The 14,727-nt window shown below is 36.3% G+C and overlaps 1 protein-coding gene across 2 annotated transcripts; it reads left to right on the top strand.

The window, feature by feature from the left end:
- The first annotated feature begins 1,590 nt into the window (after positions 1-1,590).
- LOC103029956 (uncharacterized) lies at positions 1,591-11,261 on the top strand. 2 transcript variants are annotated; one of them, XM_022676470.2, is made up of 12 exons: positions 1,591-1,673; positions 2,654-2,711; positions 2,805-2,856; positions 3,209-3,254; positions 3,345-3,452; positions 4,130-4,252; positions 4,540-4,618; positions 6,867-6,919; positions 6,995-7,080; positions 10,000-10,227; positions 10,449-10,493; positions 10,901-11,261. In XM_022676470.2, exons 3-11 carry the CDS (start codon positions 2,812-2,814, stop codon positions 10,461-10,463), a joined length of 783 nt encoding a protein of 260 aa, XP_022532191.2. In that variant the 5' UTR covers positions 1,591-1,673; positions 2,654-2,711; positions 2,805-2,811; the 3' UTR covers positions 10,464-10,493; positions 10,901-11,261. The 2 variants fall into 2 exon arrangements, with proteins under 2 accessions (XP_022532191.2, XP_022532188.2); XM_022676467.2 differs by lacking the exon at positions 1,591-1,673 and adding an exon at positions 1,682-1,840.
- Positions 11,262-14,727: the final 3,466 nt, after the last annotated feature.

Genomic DNA, 14,727 nt, shown 5'->3' with positions numbered 1-14,727 from the left:
CAAAGACTATAAAATTCTCCTGTTAACGAATAAAGCCCTACACGGGCTCGCTCCTGAGTATTTACGAGACCTCATCTCCTGTTAAGAACCATGCAATTACTTGGATCTCAGGGTGCTGGTTTCTTAGTAGCTCCTAAAATTCAGAGGAGCTCTGCAGGAGGAAGAGCTTTCTCTTATAAAGCGTCTCACCTCTGAAATAATCTCCTTAAATATGTTTGGGACTCAGACACAGTCTCAATCTTTAAGTCTAGGCTGAAAACTTACTTGTTTAGTTTAGCTTTTGGTAATTAATGTTTTTTTCCTTTAGATAAGGCTGCAGATTCAGGGGTTCATGGACAGAGGAAATTGTGGTAAACTGAGATGCTGGTGCTGTTGTTCTCCCACTGCACTCAGTCACTCAGGTTTGTGGACGGTGGAGTGGGTGGATGCCTGTGTTTCAGGGAGCCTCCATGTCTATGTTACCTTCTGGCTCTCTCCCTTTAGTTATGCTGTTTTATTTAGATCTGCCGGAGTCATTAGCCACACTCTGATAATGTTTTATATTCTCTGTTTTACATAAATCCAGTTAAAACACAACAGATCAGCTGCTCATCATCCATCTTACTCTCCACTACTGATTACATCCAAGCCATTAATGGTGCTGCTATACTACTTAATATATAAAACCTATGTGGATGTATAAAAGACTTTTTAAAATTAATTTAAAAGCCGTTTGACCAGTGGTAGGATGGTCCCCCCTTAAATGTGAGTCTTGGTCCTTCCAAGGTTTCTTCCTCCTCCTGCAGCTCTGAGGGAGTCTTTCCTTGCCTCCGCGCTCACTGGGGGTTCTGTACTCTGTATGTTATATGTTTAATGTTTTGCCTGATTCTTTGTCCTGTGATCATGTTTCTGTAAAGCTGCTTTGTGCCAACACCAGTTGTAAAAAGTGCTATACAAATAAATTTGATTTGATTTGATGAATTTATTCCTTTTTTAGACTGATCTAAATTATTTTATTTATTTATGTATTTATTTATTTTTAGACTGATCTAAATTATTTTATTTATTTATGTATTTATTTATTTTTAGACTGACTAAATTATTTTTTTATGTATTTTTTCGTTTTTAGACTGATCTAAACGATTTTTTTTATGTATTGTGTGACTGATCTAACAATGACCAGACCAGGTGTTCCGGGTCTGTCTGACCACCAGAGGGCGCTACCGTGAAGGTTCATATGAAGCATTAAAACAAAATCATTGTTTATATTTGATAATTTTAATACCGAAAATGTAGTAATTTTCTCAAAATAAAACAATACCAGATGTTTCAGTACAACAGGTATACCTTTCTAAAGCTCTTAAACTCTGGCGTAAACTCACCAACCAATCAGTCAGCTCACAGTAGCAGTAACTTTAGTCTTTACTGCCTAAACCTGTTTACTGTCGAAAAAGAAATATATACATGTAAGAATTCTTTACATTTTGAATATGAATATTCTCGACAAGCGAGTAGTTAATGTTTTTAATTTGAGTTTTTAGCCGTTAAGCTCCATTCAGCCCCATTCATATTGAACTCACTCGCGGGCTCCCTCTAGTGGTTTTCAGTAATTTTCTAATAGAACGGAGGAGGAGGGAGTGGGCAGTCTCTCCATCAACCGGCTCTGGCGCTTGGGCGGGAGTTTTGTGGCAGCTGTGAGTGCTGTGAGGGGAGACGGGTAGAAGACGGTGTATAGACAGAACCCGGCTCTCTGAGATTAGAATGGATCGGGTGAAAAAGCGCAGACCTGTCGGTTTAACGGGGAAGGTTTCCGCTCCGAGCTCGCGGGAGAGCCGCACTATGACCCCCTTTAGGACAAACAGTGCGTTCACAGCAGCTAAACTTCAAATACCCTTCAGATTGTCGTTGGATTACATTCAGATAACCTACAGAAAAGATTTAGATTACCTTCAAAGAACCTACAGATAACCATCCTACATCATAACCCTTAGTTTAGTTTCATAGATTCTTCATCTAGCTTTGGCTAGATTAGCTTTGGCTAGTTGTGAGATGAGTCTAGCAATAAAGTTGTATGTTTATGGTAAATATGAGTTATTCTATATATTAATATATTTTAATAAACTCCCAGGAGCTAAGGCTGCTAGTTAACTGAGCTAATTCTGAGCGCTAACTGTGTTCCAAATTGTTTACTATTCACTATGTAGTGTTTAATTTATAATGAATTGATTAGAAAACGACCAAACAATCCATCTCTGCTTCTGTCGTTCTGACACACCACAGCAATGCATTATGGGAATACTCTGGTGAACATCATCTAAATCATCACCAAAATGCATCGCAAAATGTTGTGTACAGGAGATGTACACTTGAATTTATAATGTTTACCATATGCAATGCCTTGCTGTTGTGTCAGAGCGATACAAACAAAGAGGCTGGTAGTTGGTTTGTTTAGTCGTTGAACTTAATGAGTGAACCATTCAAAAAACAGTCCTCATGTGCAATCCTAAATTCTGTAGATTTTGTGACATTATGGGTGTTTGATAATGTAATGTTGAGATTTTAAAAAGCACAACATACATGCCTGCCACTATATAGTGCACTATTTCAGTAATAGAGAGCGATTCCGAACACAGCGATAGTGTTTACAGATGTGTCTTTATGTTTTATTGATCAGATTTGACGTCATATTCTCTGAAATCTTGTCAAAGTAACTGTCGGAGCACTAAGGGAAGGTAAGAAACGTACATTAACGTTAGATGCCAGTATTAAAGCTTTTATACGGTAATGAAAAGGTTCAATACTGTAAATTTCAATGTTACACGCAGTGTTAAGATGCCCCATAAGAGACGCTTGGAGGCCAAAAAGTTCTACAGTAAGGTCTGTTCCCTGGATTAAATATGATCACTGATGCACTTTTGGCACATGGAATTTAAAAACGTACATATTCAATTTCTTTCATATTTGTGTGATGTAGTGAGATGTTTTATTTATTATTGATTTAAATTGGTAAACATATGGCTATATACACAGCTATAATAAATGGATGTACATATATGATATATGGATATATATATATATATTGTATTCATATATGTCAATATTTTATTCTAAACATATTTTAATTGATAGTAAAATCTATACGCAAATGTAATTATATTTCAGATTTCTGTATGGGTTTACAGATTGTCTTACAGTTTACAGACTGTCACATTTCCTCGCTTTAAACTAGGGCATGGTGACCCCCAGCACTAAGGACCCCAGTCAGGACAGCACAAGTTGGGTTTAAAAATATACAGTTAGAATATTTTGCTAGTTTTGGTTATGATTTATTCTGAAGTAAAGCTTTGTGGTTCTGGTTTGAACAGGTATAGTTATGCCGTCTGGTGTTTCCAGCTTTTTGTTGGACTGCATGGATTTGGACTCAGAGGACACACTTCCTTCCATCGAGACATTTCGCAAAGCTGATACATACGGTTTGTAGTTGTCCTGCAGTTTCACAGTTTAAATTAGATGTAAAAAAACAGCTTCTTTTTAGGATGTGGCTACTTTTACACCTTTACACAGCAGTTTCTCACCAAATCCAAAGCTTCTTTGGTCTGTTAATCTTTTTTTTAATAAATATATAAACGTGACCTATACCTTAGGTCTGACCAGTTCCCTAAAATGACTTCATGTGAAGTTTCAGTCATCAACTTTAATCTTCTTCAGCATCGCATGAACTATTAAGCCATAACAGAGAATGCATTCCAGCTTGCTGTAGAATGGACATATTGTTTGGCTTGCCCCACCTTTTCTGGTTTGCTTCCTTAATTTGATTAAACTTTATTTTTAAGCTTTTTTTGTTTGTTTGTTTGAACAGTGACGGCACCCCAAATATTTCTAGGTCTATTTCCTGTTGTGAGGATGTTATCTTGTTACTGAAGCCCTCCCCTACTGCTGTCCTTCTCCTCACAGCTTTTTTTCCTATGGTTTATGTAAAAAAATAATGCATTCTATTCTGTTGCATTGTCACAAATTTGATAAGTTTTTGATTTCAGTGCCACAGGTTGAAGTGGCTCAAATCGGAATTGATGTGTATTTTGCTGTCATATCTGACTGTTAGCGTATCGATCATTTGCTAATTCATCATTGCTGTTTCCACCTCCCTCAGATGAGGGGACAGGTTTGGTCAGTGAAGATGAAATCCTGCACGTGAAGAACTCCACTCTACTTGACCTCAGTCATGCCGTGGACATAGCCATGCAGCAACCGCCAAACCTCTCATCCATTCTAGGTATTAAACACATACCACCTTACATACAAAGCGCCTTAAGAAAACTGACTTAGGGGGCCTAGTTTATTATTATTATTTTTTGTACATTGGGGTTATATGAAGCTGCCTCACATGCCAGATGTGGCCCGCAAGTCAGATTTTAAGTCCACTGCTGAAGCTACAGCTGGAAAGGCTTGAGTTATTATAAATATTTAATTAAACCACAAAAAAATCCTAGGATTAGAGGCTGATAATTTATGAAAAAATGGCACTGTTGTAATATAACCGTAATTTAACTTTCCCTACAGAGCTTTCACCTGTAACTGATTTTCAAGCAGCAAAGGAGACATTTTGCCTGTCACCCCCTCTACCTGTGTCTCCTCTCAGGTAAAATAGTAGTGTGAGTTTATAAATTCACCTAGCACTTTAGCAGGAAGTCCAGGTCACCTTCACATTCATCTTTAGCCAATCATAAGGCAGGTGTGCAGTGTATACTATCATGCTCATACAGACTATGATACAACATTCACATCAGCTTTTTCAGAGCTTGGGGTGATTTTAAGCGTGGTTAGATTTTTGGGGGCAAAAAGGCTGGTTATGGATTTTCAATAGTGCTAGAGCTCTTTCTCAGAATGATGAGCTGTAGTTCTGTAGAAAGACACAGAGAATGGTCAGACTGGATCAGGCTGAAAGAAAAGCTACAGTAAAGTCACGTTCACACCCAGACAGATGCACTTTTTAACGTAGTGAAACCTTCACACCTTTGCCCTCTGTTCTCTATAAACTGGGTAAATTAAAGCTTTCATGAACACCCATTCTTTTATTTTATCTACTTTCTGCTTTCTTTAAATCTCTTCTCCACTCGAGTGCTCATTAGGGAGAGAAGATATAGTTTGCTTTTTGTGAAATATGAACATGCCAAAAAAATTGGCAAGCTAAATAACAGGGCATATAAAAATACTAACATGGGAGTCATGATATCACGATAAGGTGATTCTGTAATACTTAATATATTACAAGACAATTTTGATGCATCTGTGTTACTAAATGAAATAAAAATAAAATACTCCTAAATTAGCAATAAAAAGTAATTATGGATTTATGGGTGTCGTTTATTGCTGTTCCATTCCCAAAATACAGTTAAGTGCCAGTAGGGGTGTGACGAGATATCGTGGCACGAGATCTCGCGAGATTAAAACGGACAATATTTCTCGTCAGGCTTAAACCTGTCTCGCGGGGCAAAAAAACAGTTAAGTGTGGACTTTTTAAGAGGGATCTGGCAGCCCAGTAGCGATAAACGGTGACAGAGTGACCAACAAGACACAAACCATATATAAATACTGTAAGTAAATCCTACACGTGACTGTTTATACATAGGCAGTTGTACTAATCCCTTAACTCTGTACTGTATGTAAAAAAAAATGTTCTGTCTCTGTTTGCACTTAGTCTTAATATGACTGGTTATGGTTATGCATAGTTAAATTACAAGATATTTAGGAGAAAAAAACACAAACCATAGTCTTAATAAGACCCAGAAAAGTTTTATTTTTATTTCTATTTCTTATAGAATTAATGTGGGAGAGAAACCAGTCTGTTAAGTTTCCGTTATATGATTTTGTCAAATAAAACTCTAGTTTTCAAGCCACAATTTTTAAATCTCGTCTCGTCTCGTTCTCGTAAATCCAATATCGTGTCGCTTTTGGTCTCGTGATATTAGTGTTTCGTCACACCCCTAAGTGCCAGCAATTAAAAACAAAAACATGATTCATGATTCAATTAAAAACAAAAACATAATTCATTTTATTCACAACAACAGAATGTTGTTGTGATTAATACAATTGTTATAAATTGCAATATCAATATTTTGTCCCACTTCTATAATGTACGTCATTCCCCATTTATAGTCAGCTTGCCACTTGTCGTATAACCTTTTGTCATTTGTTTGGTCTGCAACCAAGACCACAGAGCTCTACTGTTTACCAGAGTACGGCTCTGATTGGGCCACCTGATTTGAAGGCATCAGACACAGTCAGTAGGAGCGTATTTTTTTCAACCTACCGGCTGATTTAAATAAAGTTGAGCTCTGTTGACGACGAGGCTGTGTGTTCAACACAACACAACCCAGCATGCACTGAGGCATGCAACAGCTCTCTATTGAGATTAATAGGATGCGTCGAGGCACAAGTGCTAGTTGACACGTAGTGCTAAATGAGAGTACATAAAAGGGCAGGGTCTACTCAAAACAGACCTCATGTTGGTCATTCAAAGAAGCTGAGTGCACGTGCTCAGCGTCACATTCAAATTCTGTTTTTTAAAGATTTGCTGCAGAAAGCATTGCTGCAGAAATTAAAGAGGTTGGGGGTCAGCCTGTCAGTGCCCAGACCATACGCTGCACACTACATCAAATTGGTCTGCATGACTGTCATGCCAGAAGGTAGCCTCTTCTGAAGTCTGCACACATGAAAGCCTGCAAACAGTTTGCTAAAGTCCTCTACATTTCTACTACTTTTTGGCTACATTAGCCATTAGCCTTCAGTGCAGAACTACAGAAACAGATTTCAACCTGGAAAATACTGGAAGTTAGAGGAAAACTTTTCATGTCTCCCTAAACTCTAACCTTCTGATATGTTTGTAGCTCCTCCCTTTTGGTCAAACAGAAGAATACATCAATGTCAATGAGTACAGCAGGTACCACTATCTGTTCTTTCTGCTTTCTTATGTTGATCATATTGCCTTTTAATACTGAATTTGTGCTATATGCAGGAATTGACATTGAAACAAGTGGCGATGATGAAAAGACTCCTAAAACCAGGAGAGTTATACTGCCCTCTCCTGTTGTTAAGAAAAAGGTAATATCTAAATATTAAGTGGCACTGTGTGGTCCAGCGGGCTAAGCGCTGCTGCTATGATTGGGAGATTGCTGGTTCGAATTCCGGTCATGCAGCTTGCCATCAGCTGCCGGATCCTTGAGAGCGCACAATTGGCCTTGCTCTAGGGTGATGTCAATCAGCACAAGGCGTGTGTTCGCTGATGTATCTAAACATATAAAATGTATTGGCAATGCTGCATCTGCAGCAGTTCGAAAAAAGGCAATGGCTCACTTTACATGTCCGAGGAGGCATGTACTAGTATTCACCTACTAGTGTTGTGGCATCACTAGAGATGTGAGGTATGCAGCTGACTAGCAACTGACTAGTAGCTGAATGGCTGGGACAATCAGGTTTCTAAATTGTGGAGAAGAATTTGAGAAAAATTAAAAAATAAACCTTAAAAAATGTGTATACATTTAAATTTTTTGCAGATATTTAAGTATATCTTTTAATGGGACAACACTGCCAAAATAACACTTTGACACAATAAAAAGTAGTCTGTGTGCAGCTTATATAACAGTTTAAATTTATTCTTCTCTCAAAAAAACTCAACATAATGCCATTAATGTCTAAACCACCGGCAACAAAAATGACCACACCCCTAAATGTCCAAACTGACCACTGCTTGTCATTTTCCCTCCAAAATATCATGTGACTCGTTAGTGTTGCTAGGTCTCAGGTGTGCATAGGGAGCAGGTGTGTTTAATTTGGTAGTACAGCTCTCACACTCTCATACTGGTCACTGAAACCTCTTTTCCATCAAAAAAGAGCTGGAGCCGGTTCCTGCGAACCTTTTAAGAACCGGCCCGTGTTTCCACTTCTTCAAGGAGTCACTCATTACGTATGTGAATATGGGCGTCAGCATAAGTCGGGGGGGGACAACATGGCGGAACCCAAAGTCATTTTAAATCTTGTGCTTCTGATTCTCGGTGGACCACTGTTGATTCATATTCATTCATTTAGTGGCTTCTGCTGCTCTTAGCTGTGAATGGATGGGAGGTTTGTAAACAACTTTGCCCCGGAGAGGCTTCAACGCCCTGCCCCTTTGGCCGTTCGAGTAACACGTTTTGATTGTGGGGCCAGAACGGAACCGGCTTTTCTGGCCCAGAATGCAAAAACGCAAAGAACCGTTTGGGAACCTGGCACCAGCACCGGCACCATGCCGGTGGAAAAGCGCCCTGAAAGTTCCAACATGACACCTCATGGCAAAGAACTGTCTGAGGATCTCAAAAGACGAATTGTTGCACTACATGAAGATGGCCAAATGCTACAAGAAAATTGCCAACACCCTAAAACTGAGCTGCAGCACAGTAGCCAAGAGCATCCAGCATTTTAAAAAGACAAAGTCTACTCAGAACAGACCTCATGTTGGTCATTCAAAGAAGCTGAGTGCATGTGCTTAGCGTCACATTCAAATGCTGTTTTTGAAAGATTTGCTGCAGAAAGCATTGCTGCAGAAATTTAAAAAGCATGGGGTCAGCCTGTCACTGCTTAGACCATACGCTGCACACTACATCAAATTGATCTGCATAACTGTCATCCCAGAAGGTAGCCTCTTCTGAAGTCTATCCGCCAGCTCTGTGATGTCATGGAGGAGAGAAAAAAAAACATTCCAGTGGCAACCTGTGACGCTCTGGTAAACTTCATGCCCAGAATAGTTAAGGCTGTTCTGAAAAATAATGGTGGCTACACAAAATATTGACACTTCAGGAACTTTCACTATCACATTTGTTGCAGGTGATTTAGACATTATGCTGTATATTGAGTCATTTTGAGGGAAGAATAAATGTACACTGTTCTATAACCTGCATACATACTCTTTTTTTATTGTGTCAAAGTGTCATTTTCTTAGTGTTGTCCCATAAAAGATATACTTAAACACCTGCAGAAATGTAAGGGGTGATGCACTGTATGTATGTCCCATGCATGTTTCTTTAATATTTTTCTGCTTTAATGTAAGAACCTTGGAATATTTAGATATACCGGTGTGTATATATACGTATGTTCAGTAAAATAGGTTTTGTAGTAATGTGAATATCAAGATTTTGTATTTCATACAGTCTTTGTGATTATGAGAGGCTATAGGCAGAGATAATAAATAGCGAACGTCCCTCACTGGAGTATTTTTACCTTCTAAGTTTCTTTTTTTCAGTTTTACATAATATTTTAATAACTGTAACAAAATATCAGTCAACCTTTATTTTGACTCGGATGTACATTGAGGGCGACCCTCATTTTCAATGTAGCCGAGCATTTTCAGAAACAGGGATTGACATGGCAGAGAAAATAATAGCTACATTTATTTATTTTAAAATAACAGTGAATAAAATATAAAAATAGATAAACAATAAAAATAGAATTAGAATAAAATAAAAAATAATTTTTAAATTTATAAAAAATTAAGATAAAAAATAAGATTAATACAACAAAACCTTTTACATAATACAATACAAATACAAATAAATAAATGAATAAAAAAATAAAAATAATATTAGTAATAATAAAAGAAAGTCTAAATAAGTTAAAAAGCAATAATACAAAACTAATACAAAACTATTTAAAATAATAATAATAATAATAATAATAATAATAATAATAAAGGGAACAAATAAAAAAGAAATAAAAAAACTAAAATAACTAAAATAAAAAATAAAAGTTAAGAATAAGTAAAACAGGTACAGGCTGTCTGAAGGTGGTTAGATATTAAATGTTTAAAATGATTTAGATGGTGTTCTTAAATAAAGAACTAGTTAATTCTTCTTTTATTTACTGCTCCTTCATTTATGTAATATCTAATATGTAATTTTCTGTATAAAATGGTTTTGTAATACAAGGTTTGTGAATCTGGTGTTCCAGCTCCACTGAAATTTAGGTAATAAACTTTGATTCTTCTGTCAGCCATTTACAGGACGAGACAAGCCCATTAAGTGCAGGAAGGTGACGTTTAATGACATTGTGAGTACACGAGACATAACCACGCTTAACCCTGAAGTGGAATCTCCGGTGGTCCTCCTGAAGCCTTCCTTAGAGCCAGCTAAATTTTTTGATTTTGCTGATGAACGTGAGAGGGCAGCATTTTTCCAAAGACTGAAAAAAACGCACACCTTCCACTTCCCTGCCAAACCGGTAAAACATTTTTTATATTGATAAAGGGATAAAGTATTTTACCTGCTCACAGAACAAAAAATAATTCTGGCATTCTGAATAATTGTTAAAAAGTATGACAACACTGTGTACCATATGTGTATGTTTATATAGTATAATATAATGTAACAGTATTGTGACTGTGAAAAATTGTATGTAACAGCAAAATGCACATCCTCGCCTGTTTTTATGTTCCCCTGTAGATCATTTTTCACTGACTTGGCTCTTAATAAAGATGACATATTAAGGTAGGACAATTCTTCTACCTGACTTTTTTGTTTTAAGTTTGATTTTGTATGTACATTTTGTGTTTATATATAGATGTACAACATAGGGCTTAGGAAATTTGCGGAAAGTTAATTTACTGAATTCCAGATAAAATGGTTTAATTGGCTGACTCTGTAAAGCTTACACTCTGATCAACAGTAAAAAAAAAGCATCCAAGAAGCGCACGGAAGTGGTAAAAGGCGTAGTAAAAAATAACTTCACTACACACAGAAAAATGAAATTGCACAATTGGTTTGGTTACTGGCGTACAGAACAGCACAGCCAACATACAAAGTGCATATATCCTACTTAGGAGCAGTACTTAAATGAACAGTGTATATATATATATATCCAGGAGGTTTTATGTCAGTTTTGTTGTTTGTGGCAGGTAGCAGCAGAGGGTGATGTATTCCGGTGTCTTTGTCCTACCTGTACATTCACCTTGATTCAGACATATACTTATTGTTTATAAAAATATTAATTATTAATAAAATGTTAAGATTAGAAATGTTTCTCAACAAAAACTATGCATTTAAGTAGCTGGTAACTGAGTAATCCTTTTCTGTTTAATGTGTTTGGACATGTTTGGTCTGTGACTGTACATCTAACCTAATCAGCTGTTATTTGTTTTTTCCTTTGTGAACTCTGGCACAGCTGTAAGTCAGGTTTTATTTAAAAGAGAGAATTTCCTAAATTAGAGACTTTAATGTATAATAGAAGAAAAGAAATAAAGCTGTTGTAAAGTCTCATTGCCTGTATTTGTTTATTAACAAGAGGTCAAGAGGATTTTATTGTCATTACAACTAAGTACAGGTACATAATGTAATAAAATTACGTTCCTCCGGAACCATGGTGCAACATGGAAGAACAATACAATAGACAACATATAGTGCAGAAGTGTAACGAAAATCTATAACACTACAATAAATACAGTAAATACAACAGATGAGACAATTTAACAGACAGGACAGTGCAGTACCGTATATGGTACAATGAAATGTGATAGAGTGGTAGAATAAGGTGCAGAGATATGTAACATATAGAACATACATGATCACAGCACTTACTGAGGTAGTGAGTTTATAGATTTTTTGGTAAGAAGAAAGTATTGCTGTTTTTTGAGAGTGTTTGTAGAGTGAGGTTTGTAGGGTGGGTTCAGTACAGTCTTTGTGTTTGTGAAGAGTGGTTGGGGGGTTTAATTCAGTTCTGTGTGAGTGTGTTGGGTGTGTGGTGGGGATTTCAGCTCCGTCTCTGTGTTGAGGAGTTTGACTGCCTGGTGGATGAAGCTGTTGCAGAGTCTGGTAGTGGAGGCTCAGATGCTCTGGACGACATCAGAGCAAAGAGTCCGTGTGAGTGATGGTTGGGGTCATCCACAATGCTGGATACTTTGCAGTGTCTGTGATGGAGGGGAGAGAGACTCTGATGATCTTCTCAGCTGTCCTTGCTGTCCACTGGTCTGAAGTCCTCCTCTCTGCTACTGTAATCAGCAGTGTTGTGTATGATCGCATTCATATTTGTTGTGAAGACTAAACTTAACGACTACGTTTACAAATACTGAACGTGCCACTGAATGCGCAGCAAATCCAGAGCCATTCTTATAACAGAAATTGACTGCAAACTGGTATGGGGAGCCCACGAAAGAGTCAGTCCAATATTAATGGGAGTAAATGGGCTTAAACGGCCAACTCAAATAAAAAATGGTAAATATCCACTTTGCCAGAGTATTCCTTGAATTTTGAAAGTATAATAATGTATATTTTTTTAACAAGGAAATAAAACACCTTTATATTTCAGTTTTACTACAGTAAATGGGTTTTAGACAGTAAAGAAGCTGCATTACTGATACTGTCAACATTTGATATTGATGTGTGGTGAGAAAACAAGTATAATTTAATTTAAAAAAAAAAAACGCTTGGTATAGGATAATATATTTATTTTGGGAGTAGTGAAGATCTTGGGCTTGTGATGGAAGTGTAGAAACAGGTTCTGTTAAAAAAGAATAGCAGCCTATTTATTAAGAGAAAACAAATAAACGTGAACTAGTACATTTTTAAATGAACTTGTTCATTTAAATTAGTGTGAACTGAACTTTGAACTTGTTTATTTTAAATGTGATCTGGCACAACACTGGTAACCAGAGCTCCATTCCAACCACTGTCCTGGCCCGTCTGATTAACTGGCCTTCATTTCTTAATTTTTGCCATAATATAGATTAGAATACTACTTAAATATGCCTATTTACTAACTATATACCAAATCTACCTCTACTTTAAGAAAGACGCAGAAGTTTAAATTGGGTACAAAACTGCCTGTTTTTCTTCATAGTTTGGAAGATTTTAGAAAAAGTAAAAGAATGAAATTTAAGGTGTCCAAACTTTTATTAGTTAAATAAGAGATTTTGTCAATATCACAATAACAGTTGTGACCAATAATTACTCATTATAATAGTTATTATTATATATATTATATATAATTATTATTATTATTATTATTATTATTTATAATTACCATTATATTATTTTGGTTTGTCCAATATTTTATAGAAAAGCTTCTACAAGATGTTAAAGGTTTGAGATTGTTTGAGGGTTTCTCGGCTAAAACCCAGCTGAAGAGCATCTGCTCACCTAGAGAAAATAAACCCTCACAGCATAAAGGGATTTTAGAAGAAAAGTTGATCTTTATCTGAACTACTTACCAGGATTTAACCCAGTCATAGTAAAAAACTATATAATATATAATAAAGAGTAAAAATTCTACCAAAAAGTTTCTAATACTGCAGTAAAAATAATGAACTGCCGCGTTTCTTAGTTTGACCGGATTTTTTTTATCATGCGCTTCTGAGCAGCAATAGGTGAACTGGAGTTTGGCCAAAGCTTATTTATAGAAAGAATGTCCACTTTCTGTCTCCCAGTTATAGCAGAAAATTACTGTTAAACACTAGAGAGAGTCCGCGAGAGAGTCATTAATTGGAATGAATAAGGCTAAACGGCTAAAAACACAATTACAAATAGTAACTTACTGCTTGCTTGGGATATTCATTTAATTTAGACCCAAGTGTTTCCCTAGAAATCCAAGAAATCTTACCTGTCTATTTTAGTTTCATTTTGGTAAACGGGTTTAAGTCGCTGTATTACTGCTACTGTGAGCTGATTGACTGACTGACTGACTGGAATGAGCTGATGCTGCAGGTACAGCCAGAGCAGCTTAGAGAAAAAAAGGTTGTAAAAAAATATATTGCCTGCAGTGCTGAAAATGTTTTATACATTTCTGTGTCGAGTGTATTGAAATGACTAATTATAAGTGTTAAGTATAAAAAAAATTAAATATTCATAATTTATCATTTTGCTCAGCTGCTCCATAGATATCTTATACGTATATGTATATGCCTGTGAGCTGCTCAATATAACCCCCATATGAATTCTCTCCAGAGCGCCCTCTGGTGTCAGACAAACCCGGAAGAAATTATCAAGTGGGTTTTCGCCCCTCTATACGCTCTCTGGTTTTATGCTGCTTTAACACAACTTGGTAAATATGTATTAGAAGCGGTCTGATACAAGAACAGTTCAGTCCAGACTCATTATGTTCCACTAACGAGATCCAGCTCATCAGTTCCCGCTCACTAAAGCCCGGCTTCAGGAATCCAGGCAGCTTCCATCTGCTACATACAAGCTGAATAAATTAAATATGAGTATTTACTGTATTATAATGGGGTATACTGCGTAATGTTTATAAAGAACAAGAAACGTTAACACATTTAATTAATATGATTTAAGTTGGAGTAAACCAACATTATTTATTATGAAAATATTAGTTCAGTAAGGTGCAACTAACAGCTTAGTAGTTTCTGTATAAAAGGTATAGATAAAAATATGCTTCTTAAAATACAAGAAATAATAGTATACAAAGTATAATTGAAAATGATATAGGTAAAAATTATAATACATGAATAAATATATCAGTGTCAGCCCCAGTGTCACTTTTAAAACCTAATTCTAATTCTTCATTTCCCATTCTGTATAGAGAGAAATAATAGGTTTTCATCCATTTTTCATCTATGTCCTTCACAAACATAAGTATATGAAAAATATTGTTTCTTCTTTACTTGATTATCTTTTTTTTTGCATCTTGTAACAATTGTAGGTTGGATTGTACCACCAGATCTGTGTTACAAAATGCAAGAATTGACCATTTAGAGTCCTGATTGTGAGAGGCAGA

The sequence above is a fragment of the Astyanax mexicanus genome, chromosome 17 (genome assembly GCF_023375975.1).
Source record: "Astyanax mexicanus isolate ESR-SI-001 chromosome 17, AstMex3_surface, whole genome shotgun sequence".
In the NCBI taxonomy this organism is placed as follows: domain Eukaryota; kingdom Metazoa; phylum Chordata; class Actinopteri; order Characiformes; family Acestrorhamphidae; genus Astyanax; species Astyanax mexicanus.
Note: the sequence above shows the minus strand (reverse complement) of the source record. Positions and strands in the feature narration are given on the sequence as shown.